The sequence below is a fragment of the Neovison vison genome, chromosome 4 (genome assembly GCF_020171115.1).
Source record: "Neovison vison isolate M4711 chromosome 4, ASM_NN_V1, whole genome shotgun sequence".
Taxonomy (NCBI): Eukaryota; Metazoa; Chordata; class Mammalia; order Carnivora; family Mustelidae; genus Neogale; species Neogale vison.
This window is the reverse complement of record NC_058094.1, coordinates 68,999,376-69,023,833: the sequence shown is the minus strand read 5'-3', so window position 1 is coordinate 69,023,833 and position 24,458 is coordinate 68,999,376. Positions and strand designations below refer to the sequence as shown.

The following is a 24,458-nucleotide window of genomic DNA, read 5'->3' as shown; positions in this document are numbered from 1 at the left end:
ACTGTTTGTACGTTTTATTTTGCAATTGGCTAAAGGTCTTAGGAAAGATGTAAGCCAGGAATTTTAGGCTATGTTTCCAAAGCTTTCTGATTTCTTCATTTCAGTGTACTACAGTGTTTGGAGAGCAGAACAGATAGCAGTTCATTTATGTTTTAAAATTCTGATCATTATTGCACAGGCAGACGATTTGGGTCAGTGGTGGGAAAGTCTGCAGATTTATGCTAGGCAGTCATTGTGTGAAGGAGGAGGGAAGGTTATCCTTTCCATATTATTAGATCCCTCTGTTGGCAGGTTTGTCTTCTAAACCCCTCTCTGCTTTGTCCCATTCTGCCAGCCACCGTGGAGTTTAAGGGGAACATTCGCTATTATTTTTCTGGTGTTGACTCAACCCTTTCTTCCACACAATGGCTCTTCAGCTGACCTGGGCCTTTGTCTCTTCTCTAGGACATGTGGCCAGCATGGCCACATCTCTCTGGGCAACATCTGCTCTGTGGCTGCCCTGGGGACAGACACGCAAGTCCAAGTCAGAATAGCTTGTCTGTCTCGCACAGAGCTTGGGATCTTTAGGTCTTTTCTTCCCTCCCTCCTATTTTATGGCTGTTAGCGTATTACTGCTTAAAGTTTTATAGTGAAAATGCACTAACTGGTAACTGGACAATATCTGTCTCAAGTTTTGTCCTCTCTCTTCTCCCCCTCAACTGCCCCCACCGTGAATGGGCCCCATGATGGTATAGGAGTAGGTTGAAGGCAGATGAACTGCTTTGATGTGAATGAGCAATCAGCAGGGAGCAACATAATTGATGTCTGGCAAACGGAACCCTCTGGTGAAACTGTGTCAGCATCACACAGAGGGGTGATTAGTAAAGTTTAGAAACTTGACAGAACTACAAAACCACGGAGCCTAGCAAAGGCAGAACGTTACTGTGCTTACTGCCAGGAGGGAATAAAGATGTCTTTCAGAGAAGGCATATAGGAGTTTTCTAACCCAGATGCCGAGCAGCTGGCCTCTGAATGCCCGGCTGCAGCTGTGTAAGCTCGGGTGCTAGAGTTCCTGGGGTTCCTAGCCGTTTATGCAGAAATAAGACACATAATACATGGTAAACATACACACATGTTAGTACAGGCATGGACACCATACGTACATGTCAGGCCTGTATAGATGCTGGCACAGGTACTGACATCATGCATATATGTTAATACAGGTAAAGCTATTACACATACTCATCAAAGTGCGAGTAGACATTAGACATGCCTACACATTACGCAGACATGAACACCGTGCACGTGAAATGTGTGCATATTAATGTAGACACTGCCATCACATATGCATAGGAAACGTGTTAATGCTGACAGGCACGCTATTACGCATGCATGTAAATGCAGGCACGGACAGACATATGAAGCATACATGCGGATCAACGTAGATACGGAACTCACGTGAGCAACAGGGGGATCAGCGCTTCCTTCTCGAACTTTGTTCCTTGCTTCCTCAGGCTGAATTAAGTATCTCCACTGACCTTTACTTAGATGCATTATGTAAATTAATGTTATTTTATTCAAGTCCCAACTACCTCAGGAACTGGGAGTGAAACTACAGGAGTTGCCATCTTTGACTATGAACACTTGAAAGTAAAAACTGGTAAGAACTATGCTCATAAAAATCGTGTTTAATTCTCTCTCTTACCTTTCAACCCCGCGGCCTTTTCTTTAATCCTAATATTTAAAAATCAAGGAGTTATAGAGCTAAGGGCATGTATATACACACATTTTCTTTCCTTTACCAAGTACATGTAAAAATATGAAACAGTCTAATAAACTTCTCTGAGAATTACCTATAAAGCATATTGAAATGCCATAATCTTGATTGGCCATTTCTCTGCTCAAGTTAGTAACTGTACGTCAGTGCTGAATGATTATTCCCTTTCTTGGACATCTTTGCAACACTTTTTTCCTTTCAACATTTTAAATCAATTTCATTGAGATACAATTTTTGTATAATAAAATGCATGCATTTTAAGAGTCAGTCTGGTGAATTTTGGTAAATAGATATACCCATATAACCACTATCCCAATCAAAGTATAAAACATTCCCAACACTCCAGAAAGATCCAAAGGTCCCAGGCCTTTGTAGCAGAATAAATTGATATTTGGCTGCACATTTATAGTAACTTCTCTTTTTAAAATTAAATGACATTATCCTTTGATGTTATTGAAGATAGCAGTAGCCAATACTTGAATTCAATCTTACAGTTTTTCAAAGACTTTTACATAATACTTTCTAATGTGAGCCTTACATTAGCTATGTGGGATAGAAGCCCTATATGGTTATGATCTAATGGAGAACTCAGAGAGACTAAGTGACTTGGACAAAGACACATAGCAAGCTGCAGAACCAGAACCCAAACCACACCAGTGTGCTAGTAAACCAGCTCTCTGGCATTTAATCAGTAAATAAGCCCCAGTTTCTAGTATTGGCCAGTTTCTTTGGTGTAAATACTCCCACCATTGCCAGTGACATTCAAACCAGAGTTGGGAAGAGATGTGCACACTTGGCTCCTTCAAACAAGGAGCCTCAGACCCACTGAAAAACCCAGGTTTCTGACTCCAGATCTCTTTCCACTGTTCTTGCTGCCTCCCTTCATGAGAATGAATCTCATTTTTTTTTTAATTTTTTTAAGAATAAATCATTATCCTGGGGCACCTGGGTGGCTCAGTGGGTTAAGCCGCTGCCTTCGGCTCAGGTCATAATCTCAGGGTCCTGGGATCGAGTCCTGCATCAGGCTCTCTGCTCAGCAGGGAGCCTGCTTCCCTCTCTCTCTCTCTCTCTGCCTGCCTCTCTGCCTACTTGTGATCTCTGTCTGTCAAATAAACAAATAAAAAATCTTTAAAAAAAAAAAAAGAATAAATCATTATCCTAAAGTAACTTAATTTCTTAAAATGCTGTCCATACCTTTTGCCTCTGTTGAAAATCCCTATTTTAGGCATTGCTTCCCGAGCCATCAAGCCCACACTGGGACTGATCGATCCCCTGCACACCCTGCACATGCCTGACCGGGTGGTTGCCAACAGTGGCTTCGATGTGCTTTGGTAGGTACGAGTGCCAACTGGAGGGGCTTTTCCAGGCCCTGCGTCTCTGGACTGCATTTTCTTGCTGAAAGCACTTGCTAAGCATACCTCAGTTAGTGTTCCACAACCACCCCAGCTTTGGCTGTCATTATCCCCTTTCCTAGATGAAAACATGGAACCTATAAAGGATGGTGACTAGGTGAGCTCCTGGATGAGCCTCAGGCCACTGTTCTGGATCGACTGTGCCAGCCACAGCTGCTGCCACAGGGACACAGGGAAAGGAGTGGGTGGAGTTGGCGTGCAGCATCTCAGACCCACAGCACCTGCGTCTAGGGCTACAGAAAACAGGAAACGGTCAGGGCTGCCATGGCATGGAAGAGGGCAGAGAAGGGAGCTGACATCCCCGGAGCGGGACTGTGCTCACATGTCAGGACTTGGCACACATCACTACCTCACTACAGCTCTGCACCACACGAGAAAGAAACCTGCCGTGGAGATGTTCAGTAACTTGCCAGAGTCCTGCTGCATGTTCCCTGGGCTTCAGCTGCCATGGCTCCCTGATCCGTGTTCCTTCCAGGGGCCTCAGGGAGACCCACGGACGCCTTTCGCATTCAGCATGTCCCAAACTACCTATTTCATCTACTTGCATGTGTACATTTTTTCACATTCTAACATCTGTGAACTCAGAGCACGTCTTAAGATCTGTGGCGCCATGGTACGGTTTTCTTCCTCAGTGGTATTTTTAATGATGCGTTTTATAATGCATGACATCTTAAATTTGATGAAATCCCAATTTATTCTCCACCTCCTCCCACCACCTCACAACTTCTCCTGAGTCCCTTAAGTTAGTGAGCAGCAGGGCTTGCTATGAACTTCTTTCTTATGTCCACACATAGCCCAGTACTTCCTACCACTTGTCTTGCTGGGCTCTCTCCTGTCTGCTCCCTCCTCTTCAGCCTCATTGTTCCCACCTTGGTTCAGACCTGCCCAACTTTTGCTTGGATAATTGCAGTGGTTTCCTCGTCAGTGTCTCTGCTTCCATCCCATAGTCCGTCTGTCCTCCATACGGGCCTCGGCAAGTTTTCAGAATGCAATATAATCATCACACATACACACAGACACACACCTCTACCTGACAAGTCTTTTAGTGCCTTTCCACGCCTACTGCCAGACGGCCAAATTTCTTTGCCCTGGCTTGTCCCCAATGCTCAGCTCTTTATCTCTTTGGAGAATTCATATTCCAGTTCCACTGGAGCACCCTCCTCTTGATGGAGACTTTGCTGACAGCCTCCCCACCTTTCTTCTCCTCGGGTACAACTGACCACTCCATCCTTTGCTCTTCCGCATTGGGTGGACTTCCCTTTCACATGCCCATCTTCACTGCACTGTGAGCTCGATGAGGACAGGACCATCTTACTCCCCTCTCTATCCCTGCCCCTTGGCACAGTGACTGTCACATCATAGGTATTTGGTTAATATCTCCCCACATGGATGCTTCATTCTTGCACTGCCCACAGATTGGACAAATTAAGAACCATTAAGCCGGGCGCCTGGGTGGCTCAGTGGGTTAAAGCCTCTGCTTTTGGCTCAGGTCATGATCTCAGGGCCCTGGGATCGAGCCCCACATCCGGCTCTCTGCTCAGCAGGGAGCCTGCTTCCCCCTCTCTCTCTGCCTGCCTCTCTCTCTGCCTACTTGTGATCTCTGTCTGTCAAATAAATAAATAAAAATCTTTAAAACTATATAAAAAAATAAATAAAATAAAATCTTTAAAAAAAAAAAAAAGAAGAACCATAAAGCCATAGCATCCATCCACCAACTATTTAAAAGCATTTCCAATGGTTTGTTCAAAAGATGTTATCTGCTTCTCAGGTGTAAAAGAAATTCTCCATTCTAAGACCAAAAACCATGATTCATGCCTGAAACAGTTCATCTTACATTGTGTTCCCAATGCATCACTGATCTAGATGGCTATGTTTTGTTGTGTTTTGTTTTTTCTCTCTTCTGCATTTGATTCATTGGAATTGATGGCAGGCCATCAGGTGGAGGAAATTCTGAAGCTTGGTTCTTGAAATAGCCAACCTTTAGTTGAGGGAATATCAGACAAAAAGAACTGAATTTTATTTCTCAGGCCAAAATTTAATAATAATGATGAACTGTAAGTTTTACAATGTGCTAGTCATTATTCTAAGTACTTTATGTGTACCCCCTCATTTAGTTTTTATAGCAGCACCAGGAAGACATACTATTATTTGTCCTTGTCTTAGAGTCACAGGTTAGATAGTGAGTTACCCCACGCCTGCTACAGGAAGGTCTGGTGCCAGGATTGACAGCTCACCCAGGCGTCTGTGCTCTCACCCACTGCACTGTACTCTTAATAGAAGGCTCATGTAACTATGACCCTCCTTAGGTAACAGGAGTTTAATGGTAAATACATTTTATAAGGAAATCATTTTTTAGATTCAGGACTTTTCTTCATGACCCAAATAATGTAAAAATTCAACATCATAAAGATTTATTTGCACTAGAAAGGAGCCATATGTAATCCAGCAACATATACTGGTCAAAAAATAATGCTGTGAATATAAACTTTACTGTTAATTTCTGTAATAAGCAATGACTATTGTAGGCAAGAGTCTGACCTGGTGGAACGCACTGTGATTATCACTGCCACGGAGCTTATCTGCAGTGGAGTGAGTACTGAACATGTCCCAGAGAGTCTTTAATCTGAATGGAGGGGGAAAAGAAGGTGCTTTCAATCTGTGTGTTTTAAATATGTCTTGTTAGCCATGCCCTGGAGTCCTACACTGCCCTCCCCTACCACATGCGGAGCCCTTGTCCTTCAAATCCTATCACCCGGCCAGCATACCAGGGCAGCAACCCAATCAGTGACATCTGGGCCATCCATGCACTACGGATCGTCGCTAAGTATCTGAAAAGGTATGTGGCCCAGAGGAGATAGAAACGGAATAGAACGGGTACCTTGCTGGCTCAGTCAGTCAGGCATGCAAATCCTGATCTTGGGGTTGTAAGTTCAAGCCCACATTGGATGTCAAAATTATTTAAAAATAAAATGAAAGAAAGAAGGAAGGAAGGAAAGAAGGAACGAACAAACAGAGAGAGAGAGAACAGGAAAACCACATTCTACCCTCACATAAAATGTAGCGTGCCAGATCCTGAAATAGCCTGAGCACGCCTGTTCACCAAAAGATTAGTCAGTGGATATAGAGGAGCACCAGAGACCAGCAAACTCTGGAAGGATGAAAAGATGGGGAGGGATGCATGTGAGGACAGATGAAACCTGAGTCCTTCAGTCTGAAAAGGCAAAGGCAAGGGAACAAAATATGAGCCCCTGATTTCATAAGGATGCATCTAGAAGGATTATTCATCAAAGCCTTGAAACCAGAGTTCAGGTGAGGGCAGATGTCCTCTGAGATTTGACTACACCAAGAGCTGAAATGAGACCCAGAGAGGCAGATGTTGGCCAAGCCCATGCAGGCCGTGTCTGAAGGCAGAGTCAACCCATAAGCAAACTCACATGAAGTGAGTTTAAGAAACCAGTGTCTAAAGTTGTCTGTCCCAGGAGATATAAAAAGCTTTCTGTGGGGTGGCTGGGTGAAGGACATTGGGGAGGGCATGTGCTATGGTGAACACTGTGAATTGTGTAAGACTGGTGAATCACAGACCTGAACCCCTGAAACAAAAGCACTATATGTTAATAAAAAATAAAATTAAAAATGTGGCTTTCCTGAACTGAGATATGTTATAAGTACAAAATACACATCAGATTTTAAAGATAGTATGCAGAAAAAAAGAATGTAAAAATTTCAATAATTTTTATACTAATCATATCTGAAAAATGTTATAGTTAAATATTATTATAGTTTAAAAAATAAAAATAAAAAGCTTTCTAAAAGATTTCAAAGGATTTATAAATGCTATAGCCATGATTGGCTCCTAAGAGAGCAAAGATATACTTAGAGATGAAAGCTGATCCCTGAGACATTAACACCTATTCAAACCCAGACTCACTCTTGTACACATAACAGAAGGAAAGACCACAGAAGGAAAGAGCACACCTATTCAAACCCAGACTCACTCTTGTACACATAACAGAAGGAAAGAGCACAAATGTGAACATGGTGCTTCCTCTGGCCCCAAGCTGGTAGCTGTACCGGAGAAGGAGCTCAGACTGCATTTTGTCATAAAGCAAAGGGAAGGGGCACAGAGCTATTTCAGGAGACCATCAGGGAGCAGGGAAGCACTTGCTTGGGTAGTCGCAGATACAGATAGTGGTCAGCCAGCATGAGACGGGGACAGAAGACTTGGCAGACAGCACAGTGGAAGGTGAGGATGTAAAGGACAGAAGGAAAGCTAAAGCCCCATCAACTGCTCTTTCATCTTGGCATTCAGGGAATAAGAAATGAACGCTGGGTTTGGAAAGGAGCCACAGATGCCTAACCATTCCAAATGAAAGGAGATAAAAGGCTGTAGCAAGCTTACTGCATAACTGGAGCCCTTACTCCAGGCAAAATTGTGAACAGCAAGCAAGGGGTGGTTTGTCATTCTTGGCAGTCTTGGGCTTCCGCCCTGGGGCAGGGTTTCTAAGCCAGCATTTTCAGGATGGCTGAGCTGCATGTGCAAGGGGCCTTTGAGAATTTGCTTTTACAGAGTGGCGTCGGGACATCTAGAGCAAGCAAAGGCTCATCCTGCAATAACATCCCACTTCCATAAGGAAAAATATTAAAATAGTACGTGTGGTTTCAACAGATTCTTAAAGAGTCCTCCAGAGGGTTCTATTTGGGGCAGTGTCACAGAAAGAAAGATGGCGGGCAGGCTGCTTTTAGCCTGCAAGTAGCCCCAGGCAACAGGGACTCATTTCAGAGAACCAGTCTGGGCCCTGTCCATTCCGAGTGTGTGTTTACTCGCAGTTCATTCACAGCTGCAGTCAAGCTCACTGACAAATGAAGAAGAAGAATGAGTCTTGGGGCACTTTTCTAGAGCAGCTCACAGTCCAAGGGTCAGTGCCTTGCTTCCCCCAGCACTTTCATCACATGAGCAGCCTGACAGCATATTTATTATGCCTTTGCCCAAAACCATTGATAAGAAAATATGTTTCCCTTCGGTTTTCGTTGAGAAGACAAGGTGTCGTTTGAATAAGTTGCCTAATTTTTCTTCCTACCAAGTAGAATTTCTTTCTTCCCAGGTCTTTCCCTAAGGCAGCTCTTGATTCGATAGGAAATGCCAATGTTGATGTAGGTATTTATATCATCCACAGGGCTGTCAGAAATCCTGACGATCTTGAAGCAAGGTCTAATATGCACTTGGCAAGTGCTTTTGCTGGCATTGGCTTTGGAAATGCTGGTGTTCATCTGTGGTGAGCAAACTTGAGATTTTACTTCTTCACCTAAGCTATTGCTTTTAATTTTAAAAAATGTTTATAATTTAGGACAAAGGGTAAGACCTAAATATGCTCTAGAAAAAAGAAATTTAACTGAGGGTCCTGGAATGTTTTCTTAATTCAAATGTAATTTATTGGGTCACAGATTTTTGTTTAAGTTTTATTATATTTTTTTAAACATACTCTAACCCTAATGTGAGCCTCCAACTCATGACCCTGAGATCAAGAGTCACGTGCTCCACTGAGCCAGCCAGGTGCCCTCATAGATTTTTTTTTTTTAACAGCCTTGAGATACACACAATAAAATTTACTGATTCAAAATGTATAATTCAGTGGGATTTAGCATATTCATGGAGTTGTACAGCCATTACCACAATCGATTTTAGAACATTTTATTGCCCTGAGAAGAAATTCCATACTCTTTGGCTGTCATCCATCAATCCTCCTACACCCCCCAGTCTTAAGCAACTACTAATCCACGTTCTGCCTTTATAGATTTGCCTGCTCTGGATATTTTATATTAATGGAATTATATAATATGTGGTTATTTGTGCCTTTAACTTAGCAAAAGGTTTTCATGGTTCATCCATATGTGCGTCGCTAAGTCGCTCCTTTTTGTTGCCAAGTAACATTCCACTGTATGGATATGCCACATTTTATTTTCCATTCATCAGAAGATGGACACTGGGGCTGTTTCCACCTTTTGGCCATTATGCATAATGCTGCTATGAACATGTGTGTACAAGTTTTTTGTGTTGATATATGTTTTCATTTCTGAGTGTATGCCTAGGAGTGGAACTGTTAGGTCATATGGTAACTCTGTGTCTAAATTTTGAGGACTACCACTGTGATCCACAGCAGCTCTACCAGTTTATATTTCCATAAGCAGTGGATAAGGGTTTTGATTTCTCCACATCCTCACCATGTGTTGGGGATTTTTAGAACCTCAAATGCAAGATTTTTTTTCCTCCTACTAATCTCTCACAAAAAGAAAAGGATCAGAATCATTATCTGTAGCCCAGAATTGATTTGTTTGATCAGAACTTTTGTTATGATGCCTTAACATTGAATACCTATGATGACTGAGAATTAAGAATAGGCTTTTGCTGTGGAGGATGTAGTGGAGTCACCCCAAAACTTGGCTGCTGAGAGCATAGATAAAAGCAGGTGAGTGGGGTGCCTGTGTGGCACCACTCACCTGCTTTGTGGTTGGCACAAAACCAACTCTTGGCTTTGAGTCTGGTCATGACCTCAGAGTCGTGGAATCAAGCCCTATGTTGGGCTCCACACTCAGTGCAGAGTCTGCTTAGGATTCTCTCCCCTTCTCCCTCTGTCCCTCCTGCTAGTTCTCTCTCTCTCTCTCAAGTAAATAAATAAATCTTAAGAAATAAATTAATTAATAATAAAATAAAAAGCAAGGGAGCAAAATCTCCCAAGAGCCTGAAAAATGTTTGTTTCCTTGGGCCCACTAATTTTAGTTCTATGAATGTAGACAAAAGAAATCATCATCATATGATCAAAGAATTTCTTTATAAGGATAGTCACCTAAGTGGTATGTATAATTGAAAATTTTAGAAACAATCTAATTTCCAACAGTTTGGGAATGGTTAACTGAAGTGTAGTACACAAAGAATAAATATGGCTATTAAAAATAGTGTTTTAGGGGCACCTGGGTGGCTCAGTGAGTTAAGCCTCTGCCTTTGGCTCAGGTCATGATCTCAGGGTCCTGGTATCAAGCAACACATGGGGCTCTCTGCTCAGCAGGGAGACTGCTTCCCTTTCTCTGCCTGCCTCTCTGCCTACTTGTGATCCTTCTCTGTCAAATAAAAAATAATGTTTTAGAATAATAGAAAATTATATGGGAAAATGCTTGTAAAGAATATTAAGTAGGGGCACCTGGGTGGCTCAATGGGTTAATCTTCTGCCTTTGGCTTAGGTCACAATCTCAGGGTCCTGGGATGGAGCCCCTCATCGGGCTCTCTGCTCAGTGGGGAATCTGCTTCCCCCTGCCTCTCTGCCTACTTGTGATCTCTCTCTATCTATCAAATAAATAAATAAATAATCTTTTTTTAAAAAAGAATATTAAGTAACCAAAGCAATGTTTGAAACTGTATGCACATATGATCATAAATTGAAGATTGCATGATAAGACTAGAAGAAACATTGTATAATGGTTATCTTGAAGAAATAGGATTGTGGACTGTTCTAATTTTTACAAAGAACATACACAACTCTTAAAAGAAATCAAACTAAGATGTTGGGTATCATTAGAAAGTTACTTTTGAAAGCTACATGAACCCTTTCACATCATGAAAGCACACTAAGCAATAATTTTCCACAAACTGTGAAGCCCAAGAAAGGTCAAGCGTATTCCCAAATAGCAATTCAGAGAACCAACAGCTTCTGATCCATCTCACGAAAGGGATAGGCAAGGGACACCTTCTTGGTATTCCTTATACCATTCACCAAAATACTTGGTCTTCCTATGAAATGTTAAGTCTTTTGCTGAATAAGCCCAAAGTCATCCAGTAACCCACAGAAAAAGACTTATGGACCATTTTACTATGTAAAGCATTTCATTTACAACATATTAATTATAAGTACATAAGCTTCTCACAAGATACATATTCTGGGTCATCTAGTAAACTAAATTAGTCCTGTTTGTTCACCAAGAATTCAAGAGTATATAAAAAGTGTTTTTTCATCAAAACAAATCAAACCCCACAAATAAAAACCATGATGCCTTTTCTTGATAGCTTTTCAGACTACAATAATCATTTATGAGTCAACTCTATTAGTATGTAACATTTGAAAAGATGTATCAATTATCGATGGGACAGATCACTGGAGGGTCAAGCTTGCATGTCTAACACAGCACATCTTGGCTCTTAAGACTCCCACCCATCGTCAGCTGTGCAGGGGCACGCTGCCAAGCCAGTGCAGAACAAAACACAAAATGCATGCCCTGAAGCTTATTAAAGAAACTTCAAAGTACATTCTCAATTTCTTCAAGATCATCAAGTTAATCAATGTGTTTGGGAAGCAATTTCTGCATTTGACCTACAATTCTACAAGCATTTAAATTTGAACATTTCAGAGGTTTTGTTAGCGAATACACAAAATGTCCAATGCAAGAATATATTGTTGTATCAAAGAAAACAGAATGTATCACTTTGTGAGATAACTCTTTTGTCAATAGACTGTGAAGGGCTCTCCCATAAAAGTATGTTTGTTTTGTTACTTTGAATTTCTGATAGCTATATGTCAACATAAGGACTTTCTTTCTTTTCTAGCCATGGAATGTCTTACCCAATTTCAGGCTTAGTGAAGACATATAAAGCAAAGGATTATAATGTGGATCACCCACTGGTGGTAAAATCATAACAAATTCTTTATTTAAATTTCATGTTCTTTGCAGTTGCCATAAATGTATTTGTTATGTCTATTTGTCAATTCTTGATTGCTTGGAGTATAGGGTAAAGTAATTCTCTATCTAGAATATGCAGACTGAAGACCCAACTTTGCCCCAGTGGTCACCACATTTTGTTTCTCTTCAGCCTCATGGCCTTTCTGTGGTACTCACCTCCCCAGCGGTATTCACTTTCACAGCACAGATGTCTCCTGAACGGCACCTGGAAACGGCAGAAATATTGGGTACGAACCAACATTCATGAATCTGTGAGCTGCATATGTGGAGCATTTTGTAAGGTTGCTTCTGCAGATAAACTGTAAAGGATAATAATACCCATAAAGTTTCTCTGAAAGTTTAATAATAAAATATGAGTAACCTGCCTAAAGTCCTATCTAGCACTAAAATTCTCTAATTTTGCTTCTAATAGTCTATTAACAATGAAATGGAACCAAATATTGCTTATGTTAAGGTTGTAGTAATGCTATTTATCTTGTTTTCATCCCTAAGGAACATGAAACTCTTTACGTAATATTAATATTGCAAGTGCCTTTTGCTACATTTAATAGGTAATAAAAAGAATCTTGTTTCAGGAAGTAACAGTACATTCCCAATTATAGAAAATCTAAACCACCAGAAACTTCATAAAAAGATCCCAAAAGAAGAATTTGTTTTGCTGCTCTGTAGAATAAATAATATCTATAACAAGATACCCACAGTGCTTTCTGAATCTCACAAGCCATAAAATTATATGCAGCCTAGCTTCAATGTTAAGTAAAAATTTGGGGTATTTTTCTAAGATGGGAACTCTTTCAAGTAGACTTTGAGAATTTGATTAATTTTCCAAACATTCTATTCCCATACTTATGTTCAGGGTAGGAAGCTAAAAGAAAAGCTAAAAAGAAACTTCATTATGCTTTTCTAGCACCAGCCGTTGGAGAGGTTATTTCCAAGAAGATAGGCATGACCACAGACTCCTTCCATGTGCCCTGCTTCACCTTCACGTCTCACACTGACGGGTGTGCTTCCGTAGAGTTCCAGGTGCTGGGCTGAGCAGGGAATGGTAATGAGAGAAGTCCAGGGTAGAGAAGCAGAGCAGCGGCTCGATTTCCCAGCATGGGCTGCTGGAAATATGGTGCCCACCTTACCAAGGATCTTCTGTCCCTTTCCCTTTTGGATCGGGGATGTTTTTTATCCATTCTGGGCACTCAGATAGATGCCTGGTAAATATGCAGTGGCAAGTAGGAAGGAGCCCAAATAGTAGGCTTGAGTATGGTAAATGAGAAAGCCTTAGAGAATAAAACTCCAGGCAACCAACAATGTTACTGAGAAAGCAATTCCTCCAGTAGACAAAACTCAGGGTAGAAGAACCCACCAACTCTTCTCCCTTGCATAGGAAGATTTGTTTACTGTGATTCCATACTTAGCCATTAAATATTTTAACTCCCAACGTAATTTTAGGTTTTCTCAGCTTTATACCAACTTACTCTCTTTCCTACCCTCTCTTTTTTCGAAACACTTCACAGGAAAACCCAGAGGCTTTGATGGTGTGTTTTATGGCAGCAATCCCAGGAACATAAAAAAACCTCACAAACCTTGTATCGTGTGTCACCTTTCCAACTAATCCGTATTTCAGCTGCCACTGTGTAATACAGACTGGTTTTATCAGGCAAGGTTTACCTTCCATCCAGCTGCTCTGCCAACTAGTCTCATATCAGGTTCTATTTAAACCTTTTCCTGGATTACTAAAACAGCTTTTGCTGTCATAGAAGAAAAAAGTTAAGACTAATTGAATAGTGTGCTTCAGGAGGGACATAAACTATACATTCTAGTCTCTTTTTGAACAATACAGAGAAAGGCGGCTTAGACTCAACATGACACGTTTGACTTACGCCACATCTGTTTGTCGAGGGCTTCACTTCCTGGCAGTGAATGTGTTCGACCAGAACAGCTGAGGGGCTGAGAGCTACGGGTCTGGGGGCTCTCACTGCTACCCTGCCTGAGGCCAGCACCCCTAGCTCTTCCACACTGATGTCTCTAAAGATTTCATGTATCGATTACTAATTGTGTCCAGATTTCCACCCCTTGGCAACCTCCTTTCCCCTTCACCAACATCATTATTACCTACAGAGTAAATACTGTTTTCTGAGAGTCTTTATGTTCTTAGTTCTGTCTGACTAGTTCTGCAATATTTACTTAGAAGAACCCGCCCTGCCCTTTGGCAATGCGGCCCAAAATAAGAAGTTTTATAGCTATAGAAAGGAAATACTTCCTTCCCTTGCCCCACATAATCCCTTTTGGTAATTTTCCTCCTTTGGGGCAATGTTGGAGCTTTTCTACCTCTATGTCCTTGCCTCATAAGGTGTTTGCAAGGGGTTGGTGTTCTCCTAAGATGTTGCTGTGAGAAAAGACACTGAACACATATACCTCTAGATGTCAGCAAATTCCAGGCCTTGAAAGTTACATAAGCTGTGCTTTCTCCTACAAGTGCTCCTTCCTCCTCATCCAAACACCAGCCTTCTTTTTCGGTCTCCTCCCTGTGCTTCTTTGCTTGGCTGAGTTCCTCTTCTTCCCACCACACCAGGGGCGAGCAGCCCATTGCAAAATGTGAAAGCCAGCTCAGCCTCAGCCAACTTCTCTACAGAGGACCTCGGGGTTCTGCAGGCTGGCCTGGCCCATCTGTGTTCCATGGGGTTGGTCGCTGGGCTGGCCTCCATGTGGAGGCACAGCAGTGCTCTTGTCCTTGGTGGTAGGGAAGCAGCAGGTTATATATTCAGCTATCTTGTGACTGAATGACACCCTCTCTCTCTCTACAGTCAGCACTTTGTGTCTTCTAGGAGCTGACACCCGCACTGCCAGGATCCCAGATGCTGGGCCTATTTTGGCAGACACACTCCGGAAATTCTTATTCGATCTGGATGTTGATGATGGCCTAGCTGCCATTGGTTACTCCAAGGCTGATATCCCTGCATTAGTGAAAGGAACGCTGCCCCAGGTAAGAGATGTAGTGTGTCCTCACTCCCTTCCGAGAAGCACAAAGCTGCTGGGAAAACGTGGTCCATTTGGGGTGTCTTGGGGGAAAGGAAAACCCAGAGGTCCTCCAGCAGCTTTCAGGTCCCCTCCACACCAGACAGTAGCTCTTCTCTTCCCCTGTAGGAAGAGGCCAGGCTCCCCCACCTTTATATTCTTCCATAAAACTGGCTTTTTTTGAGCTTTTATGATATAACTAGAAGTATCTTTTATAAAAACTCAAGGCAAAAGCAATCACATTTGTCTTGAGGTATGGCAAAATTTCCCTTTTTACCAGTTCTGCTCTTTTAAAAGTCTTCTATAAAACCACCTGAAGCTGTTCCAAAAGGACCACTATTATTATTTTATATTATAAACATTATAAATTCCTACTATTTTGTGGAAAAATAGGCATAGCTTTTAAATCAATATTCTTACAAAATCACTTTTTAATGTATCTGGGAGAGTCTATTTTATACACATATATACCTATCTGTGTCACTTTAGGTCTTATTTAAATGTTGCTCAAGAATTTAAACTGAGCTGCCAACCTTGATTAGGTAGAATCTAATAGATGTAGAGATTCCCCTCTAAGTTTCTTATGCAGAGAATTTACCTTCCCATTGCACCTCTCTCACATTTTGATCAGATATCCTTGTGCTGTATCAGACTCTAATAGGCTAAGACCCCGTTCACTGTAACTCACCATAAAATAGAGCCAGAGCCACAAGCTCTTGGGTTTTGGACCATACCATGCTCACCGTGCCCAGAGAGCTCATTTAGTCCCCCTGTCTAAAATGGGAAAGACATGGATCACTTAAACACTGTAAGGATACGAGGGCAAGGCACTTCTACCCAAAGTTAAGGCAAACATGGATCTATTGCTGACTCTGAAACAAAGTTAACAACTAGACTATCCACCCTGCACAGACTCCTGCTTACTGTGAGTCTTTTCCCTCATCCCACTCTAGTTAAACAAAGGCCTCACACTAGCTTCTTCTCCGCTTGGCAACTGCTTAGAATGCTGAAGACCTCACCACTCACATAAGTTGATACTAGTACAGACTGGGTCAACGGACTCACATGTCCTAGGAGGTAGGTAGGTAATAACAATGAACAAAGTAATTTAAAGCAGCAGGGAGTGATGGGGCTTTGGTGAACTGGGAGGTTCCCAATCCATCTTATTGCATGAGTGCCTTTTCAGCTACAATGCATTATCCCCCTCCCTACCCCACCCCCAGAAATTCAGGTCCCCACGCTGAGTTTGAAATGTAAAAAAAAAAAATAAAAAAATCCAATTGGTAGAATTTCTAATTTCCAACAAAAATCAACAGTATGGATGTTTGTATTGTATTCCCTGATTACCCACTGTACAAACCAAACAGGGCCCATGGGCCAGCATTCCAAAAGTTCCCTGACTTAGACCACAACCCAGTGGCCTCAGCTGCATCTAAAAATATAAATGAGGAGCACCTGGGCAGCTCAGTCGTTAAGAGTCTGCCTTCAGCTCAGGTCATGATCCCAGGCTCCTGGGATCGAGCCCAGCATTGGGCTCCCTGCTTGGCGGGAAGCCTGCTTTTCTCTCTCCCTCTCCCCCTGCTGGTGTTCCCTCTCACATGGTGTCCCTCTCTGTCAAATAAATAAATAAAATCTTTAAAAATAAATAAAGTAAAATAAAATATAAATAAATGAGAAAAAGAAACGTCTCTAAGTGTAGCTGAGCACTTAGGCTAACTCACAAATGCTTAGTTCTAAGCAACAGTCCAAGAGACTAAATAGCCAAAAGATACGACCAACACAGTTATTTTATCCAAACCTACTAGGCTGTAAATTCCATGAGTACAGGGACAAGTTTTGCTCACCCATCCTCAACTGCACCAAGCACAGGCTAGGAAATGTGTCTAATGGACACATACCTGCATCCCTCTCTCTTCCAAAGTCTTCTGTGCAGATGAACATAATAGCTGGATGGTGGTAACTTTTTCAGAAGTTTCCTTACACTCAATAGGGCCCACCTAATGACAAAAAGCCATGAAAGCCTGAGACCAAGTGATCGCCACAGTTTTGACCTGGCCTTTGGCTCTGACAGCACGGTTCCAGGGATAGTGTCCGTTCTGTAGGAGGGGTTCGGGAAAGTTCTGCTGCCTCAGGAGTGTGTGTTTGTCAACCTGCAGGGATGGTAGCCGTGATTTTCGGCTAAAACTGTGTGATATTCTTGGCTATTTCATTGTTAGTGGCAACGCATCTTCCAGCCATCGGTCCATGTTGGCAAGTGTTTGCTGTTTAAATTCTACTGCACTCAGTCTTTTACTTTCAGACACTGTTCCAGAAAGCAACAGATCCAGATTAACATTTGAGACCATCCGCTAACACAGCGAGCTAATTAAGTATCATATTGAATGCCTCAGGGCATGTATCATACGGGGGGAAATCACAGAGGGCAAACCCTTAATTAGACAAAACTAATTTCTTAGTTTCACAAAAGATGCAAGGTAAACTGGATCTTTTGAATACAAGTCCTGTCTGTAGAGGAGGCCAGGATCTCCTCACGCCGTATTCAAGAGGCAGCCCCAACACAAATGCTGCCTTTTCCATCACGTGTCTGGGATGGGGAGAGACGTAATTTTAATAGACTAGCACTAGTTCCATTTTGGAGTCCATGGAGTGGAGTCCGTGTTTCCATATACAGAGAGGGCAGGGGATTCACAGGACTTCCGGAGCGATCTCCACCATAAGCCTGTTTTGCAGATGAAGAATGATTATGGGTTTTTTGTTTGGTGTTTTTGGCAGCGGTAAACATTTTACAGGAACGCTATGGCAACTTCAGAGTTTTACACACGCAGCAGGCTAACCTTCATTTATTAGTATCTACAGGATTTAAGGTCATGAGAGGAATAGACGGGTTGCTGCGAAGACTATTGCCAGAAAGATTATTTACATAGTCAACATTTGATAAAGCTTCTTTTATGTTCAGCAAGGAGGGATCGGTTTTCTCTGGAAGGAACAAGCAGGCCAGTATTCTTGACCAAACACCACATCCCATACCGGTGGCAGCAAACAGCAGCCCTGTGTACGGAGGCCTCCAACCGCCATAGCCAGGCTGCAAGGGGAGCAGGCAAGAATAAATTAATCTTCCAAGTGGGGTTTCTGAAACCTCTGGAAAAAAACATTTACATTTCAAATCAAAACATTTCATTTCTGAGGAGAGCTGTCTACCAAAATGAGCACTTCCACTCCCTGGCTGACAGGCCAGCCGAAATGTTCTTTTATGAATGTGCTAAAAGCAGTAATAAGGATTTATTTCAGTGCCCATGTTAATCAGTTGTCCTTCGGTCTTACACATCTATAAATGATAGCGCATTGCTGAACACATCTTAATTTCAGGGAGTTTAGCTTTTATATGGCATAGAGGATATGAGTGGGGAGAGATCACAAACTTTATGTCCTCATCTAACCTATCGCGGGGTATTAGATATGTGAGGGAGAAACTCAGATCAGTTTGGCCTCAAGTACTTCTGAGATACCTCAACTACTTCACCAAAGATGAACGGGATCGTGTTAAGGGCCTCTGAGCTCAGAGAAGATTCTTGTTATAAACAGAACAGTGTGGCAGGAATTGTCAGCCATAGCCAATGCTGAACTTCAGTCCTCGACTCTGCCGCCAACACAGATGTACACCACCATGAACAAGTCTCTGCCTTGCTATGGATTTTCAAAGTTCTTTAGAGTCTCTGAAGATCTGCTGCAGTGTAAATATTTACTTTGGCTTTACCCGTACTCATCAGCATGTCCCGCCATCCTTCTCCCATCTGTCCATCCATCCTTCTTAATTATTTTTTTAATCATGGTAAAATATACTTAACATAAAATTTACTATTCCAACCATTTTTAAGTGTACAGTTCAGTGCCACCAAGTACACTTAGTGTTGAGCAACTATCACTACTATGCATTTTCATAACTTTTTAATCATTTCGAATAGAAGCTCTACTTTATTGCTTAACAGTGAAATAACTCTCCTTTCCCAGCCCTTGATAAACTCTATTCTATCCTTTGTCTCTATGAATGTATCTATTGCAGTTACCTCATATAAGAGGAATCAAACATTTGCCCTTTTGTGTCTGCATAATGTTTTCACTTAGCATCAATCTTTGATATGTCTGAATTTCATTCCTTATTATGGCTGAATAATATTCCATTGCATGGATATGCCACCTGTTGCTTATCCCTTCATCTGCAGAAGGACACTTGAGTTGTTTCCACCCTCTGGCTATTGTAAATAGGGATACAATGAACACTGGTGTACAAATATGTTTTAGTCCCTGCTTTCAGTTCAGTTGATTATATACCTAAATAAAATTACAGGATCCTAGTGTAATTCTCTATCTTTTTGAGGAACAGCAAAACTGTTTTCCATAGAGGCTGCATCATTTTACATTTCCATCAACAATGCATGAGGGTTCCAATTTCTCCACATCTTCACCAAGATTTCTTATTTTCCATTTTTTGCATAACTGTCCTGATGATGGGAAGTGAGAACTCATTGTGGTTTTGAATTGCATTTTGCTAATGACTAAAGATGTTGAACATCTTTTATGTGCTTACTGGCTATATATCTTCATTCAAGAAATATCTAGTCAAGTCTTTTGCCTAATTTCTAGCTGGTTTGTTTGGGGATTTCTGCTGTTGAGTTGTAGTAATTATTTATATATTCTAGCTATTAACCCCTTATCAGATCTATAATTTGCTAATACTTTGCTCATTGAGTTGTCTTTTCAACCCTCGAGAGTGTCCTTTGATGCATAAAAGTTTTAAATTTAATGTAGTCCAATTTACCTATTTTTTTTAATTGCCTGTGCTTTTGGTGTCATATCCAAGAAATTATTGCCAAATCTAACACGAAATTTTCCTGTTTTAGTTTTAGTTTTTAGAGTTTTAGTTTTTAGTTAGAGTTTTAATTTTAGCTCTTAGATTTAAGTCTTTACATTTAGACCTAATTTTTGAGTTAATTTTTTAATACATCCTATTTTCATTCTTCCTTTTACCTTAAAAATACTTACTGAGGTCCTACTATATACCATGCATTGAATGGGATACAGGAGGGAAGAAAATGAAATCTCTTCATTCCCTCAAGGAGCTTACATTCTAGGGACAGACAATGGGCATCTAATCAAATATACAAATAAGATAAAAATGAAATCATTTCAGGGGAGGGGGGTTGGGAGAAGGAGGGTAGGGTTATGGACATTGGGGAGGGTATGTGCTTTTGGGTAAATTGGAAGGGGAGATGAACCATGAGAGACTATGGACTCTGAAAAACAATCTGAGGGGTTTGAAGTGGTGGGGGGGTGGGAGGTTGGGGTACCAGGTGGTGGGTATTATAGAGGGCACAGCTTGCATGGAGCACTGGGTGTGTTGAAAAAATAATGAATACTGTTTTTCTGAAAATAAATAAATTGGGAAAAAAAAATGAAATCATTTCAGATAATGATTAGTGGTATGAAGGGAAACCTGGGTAATGGGATAGTGATTTCACCTGGGACAGTGTGGCAGGAACTCCGGCAAGGGTGGTCACAGAGGTTTCTGACTAGAGGTGAAGGCAGCCATGTTAAGATCTAAGAGAAGAGATGTGGGAGAAGCGCTCCAGGCAAAGGGAAAAGGACCTGAGACAGGGTGAAGATGAGCATTTTTGTGGGACTGAGAGGGGATGGTGGGATTAACTGAGATGAACGGTTGGGAGAATAATCAGCACTAAGATGAGCAGCAAGGCAGGAACAGAGTGGCATTGGAGGCCATTGTCTTGTCATTGCAATGGGAAGCCCCAAGAGAGCATTTAAGCAAGTAATAATATGAACAAATTTATACTGGAGGGAAGTTATCACTCTGGGCTGTATGGAAATGGCCTCCAAGGGGAGAGAGTAGAGCAAAACTGGAAACAGACTTTTGGAGGCGGGAGTCAGGATGACTTATACTTGGGTGTGGTGGAACAGGAGGTGATAAGTGGTCATATTGGGGATTGACTTTGGAGGTAGATCTGACAAATTTGCTGGTGGATTAGAGAAGGGAAAAGGGAATCAAGAGGACTCCTAGGCTTCTCCCTGAGTGACTGGGTGTCACTGCTGTGATGAGAAAAATGGGAGGCAGGTGGAGTCAGTTCGGTCTTGATGATGTGAATTTTGAGATGCCGATATCCCCCCTCCCACTATTTTCATTAATTCAAGAAAGAACTGTCGAGCACTCTAACAGGCACTGGGCACGAAGAGTGGGCACAGCCCTGCCCTCGTGGAGTTGCCTCACCTACCAGCTATGCTCCCACACAAGTACTTATCCTAAAAAAACAAACCAAGAGACCCAAGAGAATGGAACCCAAACTCTGGCATATACCGTAATTTCATTTAGGCCCAGAAATTTGGACACAAGTTAGTCATTATGGTATCTTTTAATCTCCTGTCCCATTGGGATTAAGGAGACCCTGCTGGGGGTATACATTGCAAAAGGGTGTGCCATCTTTGCTGATTTCACTCACTAACAGGAGAAATTGAGCAAGTCACTGAATTTATTTAGGAAGGTAGAAATAAAATCTTAGTTCATATTAAAAAGGAGTCACTTATTGTCCGCAGCCTGAAAGATGATGTCCTAATGAAGTCTTTTTGAATATACCTTGAGTCCAAGCAAAATACTTTGTCTTTGAAGTGAAGGACAACCCGGTTCTATTTCCTTGGCAGCACCTGCTGTGCCTGGGACAGTGGTTTCTGCACAGAGACCCTCACCTGGCCAAGGCTGCTGTCCAGTTCCAGTGGAGTTTGGTCAGTATTGCATTGTACCCAAAGTTCATTAGGTTTTGTACTTTGGGCCCAAGGCTACTGGCTTCTGAACATAAGGCAAAAGCAATGGCTTTTGAAAGCTTTGTGGGAAAGCGGAGTCACTTGATAAACTTCTGAGTTGGGGGACCAGCTAGCATGAAGCAAACAAGAAACAGGATTTTTTTTTTTTTTAAAGATTTTATTTTATTTATTTGAGAGAGAGAGACAGTGAGAGAGAGAATGAGCGAGGAGAAGGTCAGAGAGCGAAGCAGACTCCCCATGGAGCTGGGAGCCTGATGTGGGACTCGATCCCCGGACTCCAGGATCACGCCCTGAGCCAGAGGCAGTCGTTCAACCAACTGCGCCACCCAGGCGTCCCAAGAAACAGGATTTTTAAAGATAGGACCATTCTCAAGTTTCTTACTGCCAAGTTAACTTACATAACCTAGTAGCTTTAACAAACTATCTTTTCAAAACCCTCGGTAAATCCTTTTTGCTTCCTATTTCAGGAAAGGGTCACCAAGCTTGCACCACGCCCTCAGTCAGAAGAGGATCTGTCTGCTCTGTTTGAAGCTTCAATGAAACTATATTAATTTTCATTCTCACTGAAAGAATTACCACTGGCCATCACAGTCCTAACAACAGAAGCCAAGCTAGCCAGAACGGTCTTTTCAACTCCACATAAAACATACCTGTTGCCAGTTTGGATGTGATACAAACTTATCCTGCAAAAGATTCCCTGTGCTCAAAGTCAAGCTACTTCCATAAAACGGTGGGAAAATGATCACTATGTCGGGCCTTGGGCTAGACTTTAAGGATCCATGTTCCTGCCCCAAATCCCACAGATTGTCACTGCTCTATTTACCAAGTGGGCAAAAACTCAGTATCTATCAAAAACATAAATGTACATATCCTATGCCCAGTAACACCAGTCTAGAAATTTATCCTATAGAAATACTAGCACAAGCATGTTAAGAAGTATGTCAAGGATGTTTCTGGCAGCACATTTCCTAATAAAAAATATGAAAGAACCTAAATAGTCACTAATAGTATAGAGATAAATCACAGTATATTAAATAATGGAATGCTATAGTGCTATCAGTAAGAATGAGATAAATCTATTGGAAATATGCCTGTGATATACCACTAAGCTGGAAAAAAGCAAAACAATTATATCTTTGCATGGTCTGACTTTTACTCACTAAATTATATATAAATGTATGTCTAGAGAGACAGAAAAGGAGACATGTCAAAATATTAAATGTTATCACAGGAGAAATGGAATTTGGGGTACAGAGAATTGAGAAAATAGTTACTTTATGTTTTGTACTTCCTGTTTTTATTTCATCAACATCTATATTGTTTGGCTTTGTTACAACAGGCACATTTTCTGATTTTAAAAAAGCCAAAGAAATAAAGGGGCAGCAGAACAGAAAAATTACACCTCATTGTTTTAGGTCAAATTCATCTTAATTTATAAAAGTACTAGTAACTAATATTTAAGGATTAAAACAGACCCAAAGAGGTAAAATATTAGAGACTGATCCTCAGATAAATAAATTGTTCCTTTGAGAAAAACACTAACATCCTACATGGTAATTCCCTCTTTAGAAAGATATGTTTGGTGCTCAGAATAAATTAATTCAAAAGCAAGCAGTGTTGCAGTTTATAGACTTCAGCCTTGCAAGTAGAATCTAAGGATGGTCGTCTGCCTGCTATCCCCAGCCTCCAGAAACTTCTACAGCTCATTTCTCCTCATAAAGGTTCCCACACTGATGTTTTTTGCCTGCACCAGCTTTGGCAATCTGGATCTCGGTGTACTTGGGATTTAGTCATGTCTTAAACTGAATTAAAGTTTTAATCGAATAAGTTATGTATATATAATAACATCAGGACTTTTAAAAATGCAAGAGAAGTGCATTACTTGCATTCAGCCTGGCCAGGCCCAATTGATCTGTATAAAGTTCTTTATTTCCTTAAGATCTTTTAAATAACACTGAGATAATGTTGATAGGTTTCTCTAACTAGAAACATAAAATATGGTCAGTACCAAAAACTGGTAATACAGATATAAACACAGAAAGAAAGTATTTGTTCATATTGTACCATCCAGAAGACAGCCACTGTTAAAAATTTGGTTTATGTTTATTATATGCATGAATGTATTTTTGACTTAGAAATGATATCATTAGGGTATAGTTTTAATTCCTACAGAACACTCAAATCATTTATACCAAGTGGCCAAAAGGCAAGCATAGGACAGTACCAACAGAATTTCAGTTATACCTTGCAGACCACAACTAGCTAAAATTCCCTCCAGCGTTTCATGAGTATCATGGGTTTTGAAGGCAGAAGCTGTATGACTGAGAGTACAGCTAAACTCTCTGGTCATCTGAGATCCTTCAGGAAACTTGAGTACAAGTTGTTAAGGTCTCAAAACAGCTTTGGCACAGCAAAAACATGTATGTGTCTCTCCATTAACCCACCCTCCCAAAAAAGTCAAGTCAAGATCTAGAACCCTTATATTCTACAAGGTGTGTAGCATCACTAGAATGACATTAGGTTAGGGGTCAAGGGCTGTGGACTCCACTCCAGTCCCTTGGTCTGTTTTGAGTTCTACTCAAGAGACCAAGGCCTCTTCCAGCTTGAAGGTGCTATGCCTAGATTTTATGTATCCAATAGTCCTTACTGTGTGATTTTGAGTTTGGAAAATGTAAAATAATTTGAGACACAAAGATGCATTCTCGATCTCAAATGTTCGATGCCTTTACTAC

General features: G+C 41.3%; 1 protein-coding gene across 1 annotated transcript in view; it reads left to right on the top strand.

Annotated features, from left to right (window-relative positions):
- ADHFE1 (alcohol dehydrogenase iron containing 1) overlaps nucleotides 1–23,337 on the top strand; it is a 33,602-nt gene extending 10,265 nt beyond the window's left edge. Inside the window, exons 7-14 of the mRNA XM_044245520.1 lie at nucleotides 1,562–1,639; nucleotides 2,982–3,087; nucleotides 5,852–6,004; nucleotides 8,343–8,441; nucleotides 11,759–11,837; nucleotides 12,023–12,119; nucleotides 14,712–14,869; nucleotides 22,194–23,337. Coding sequence (XP_044101455.1) covers nucleotides 1,562–1,639; nucleotides 2,982–3,087; nucleotides 5,852–6,004; nucleotides 8,343–8,441; nucleotides 11,759–11,837; nucleotides 12,023–12,119; nucleotides 14,712–14,869; nucleotides 22,194–22,277 — 854 coding nt within the window. The 3' untranslated portion in view covers nucleotides 22,278–23,337. The remainder of the gene's footprint in view (nucleotides 1–1,561; nucleotides 1,640–2,981; nucleotides 3,088–5,851; nucleotides 6,005–8,342; nucleotides 8,442–11,758; nucleotides 11,838–12,022; nucleotides 12,120–14,711; nucleotides 14,870–22,193) is intronic.
- Nucleotides 23,338–24,458: the final 1,121 nt, after the last annotated feature.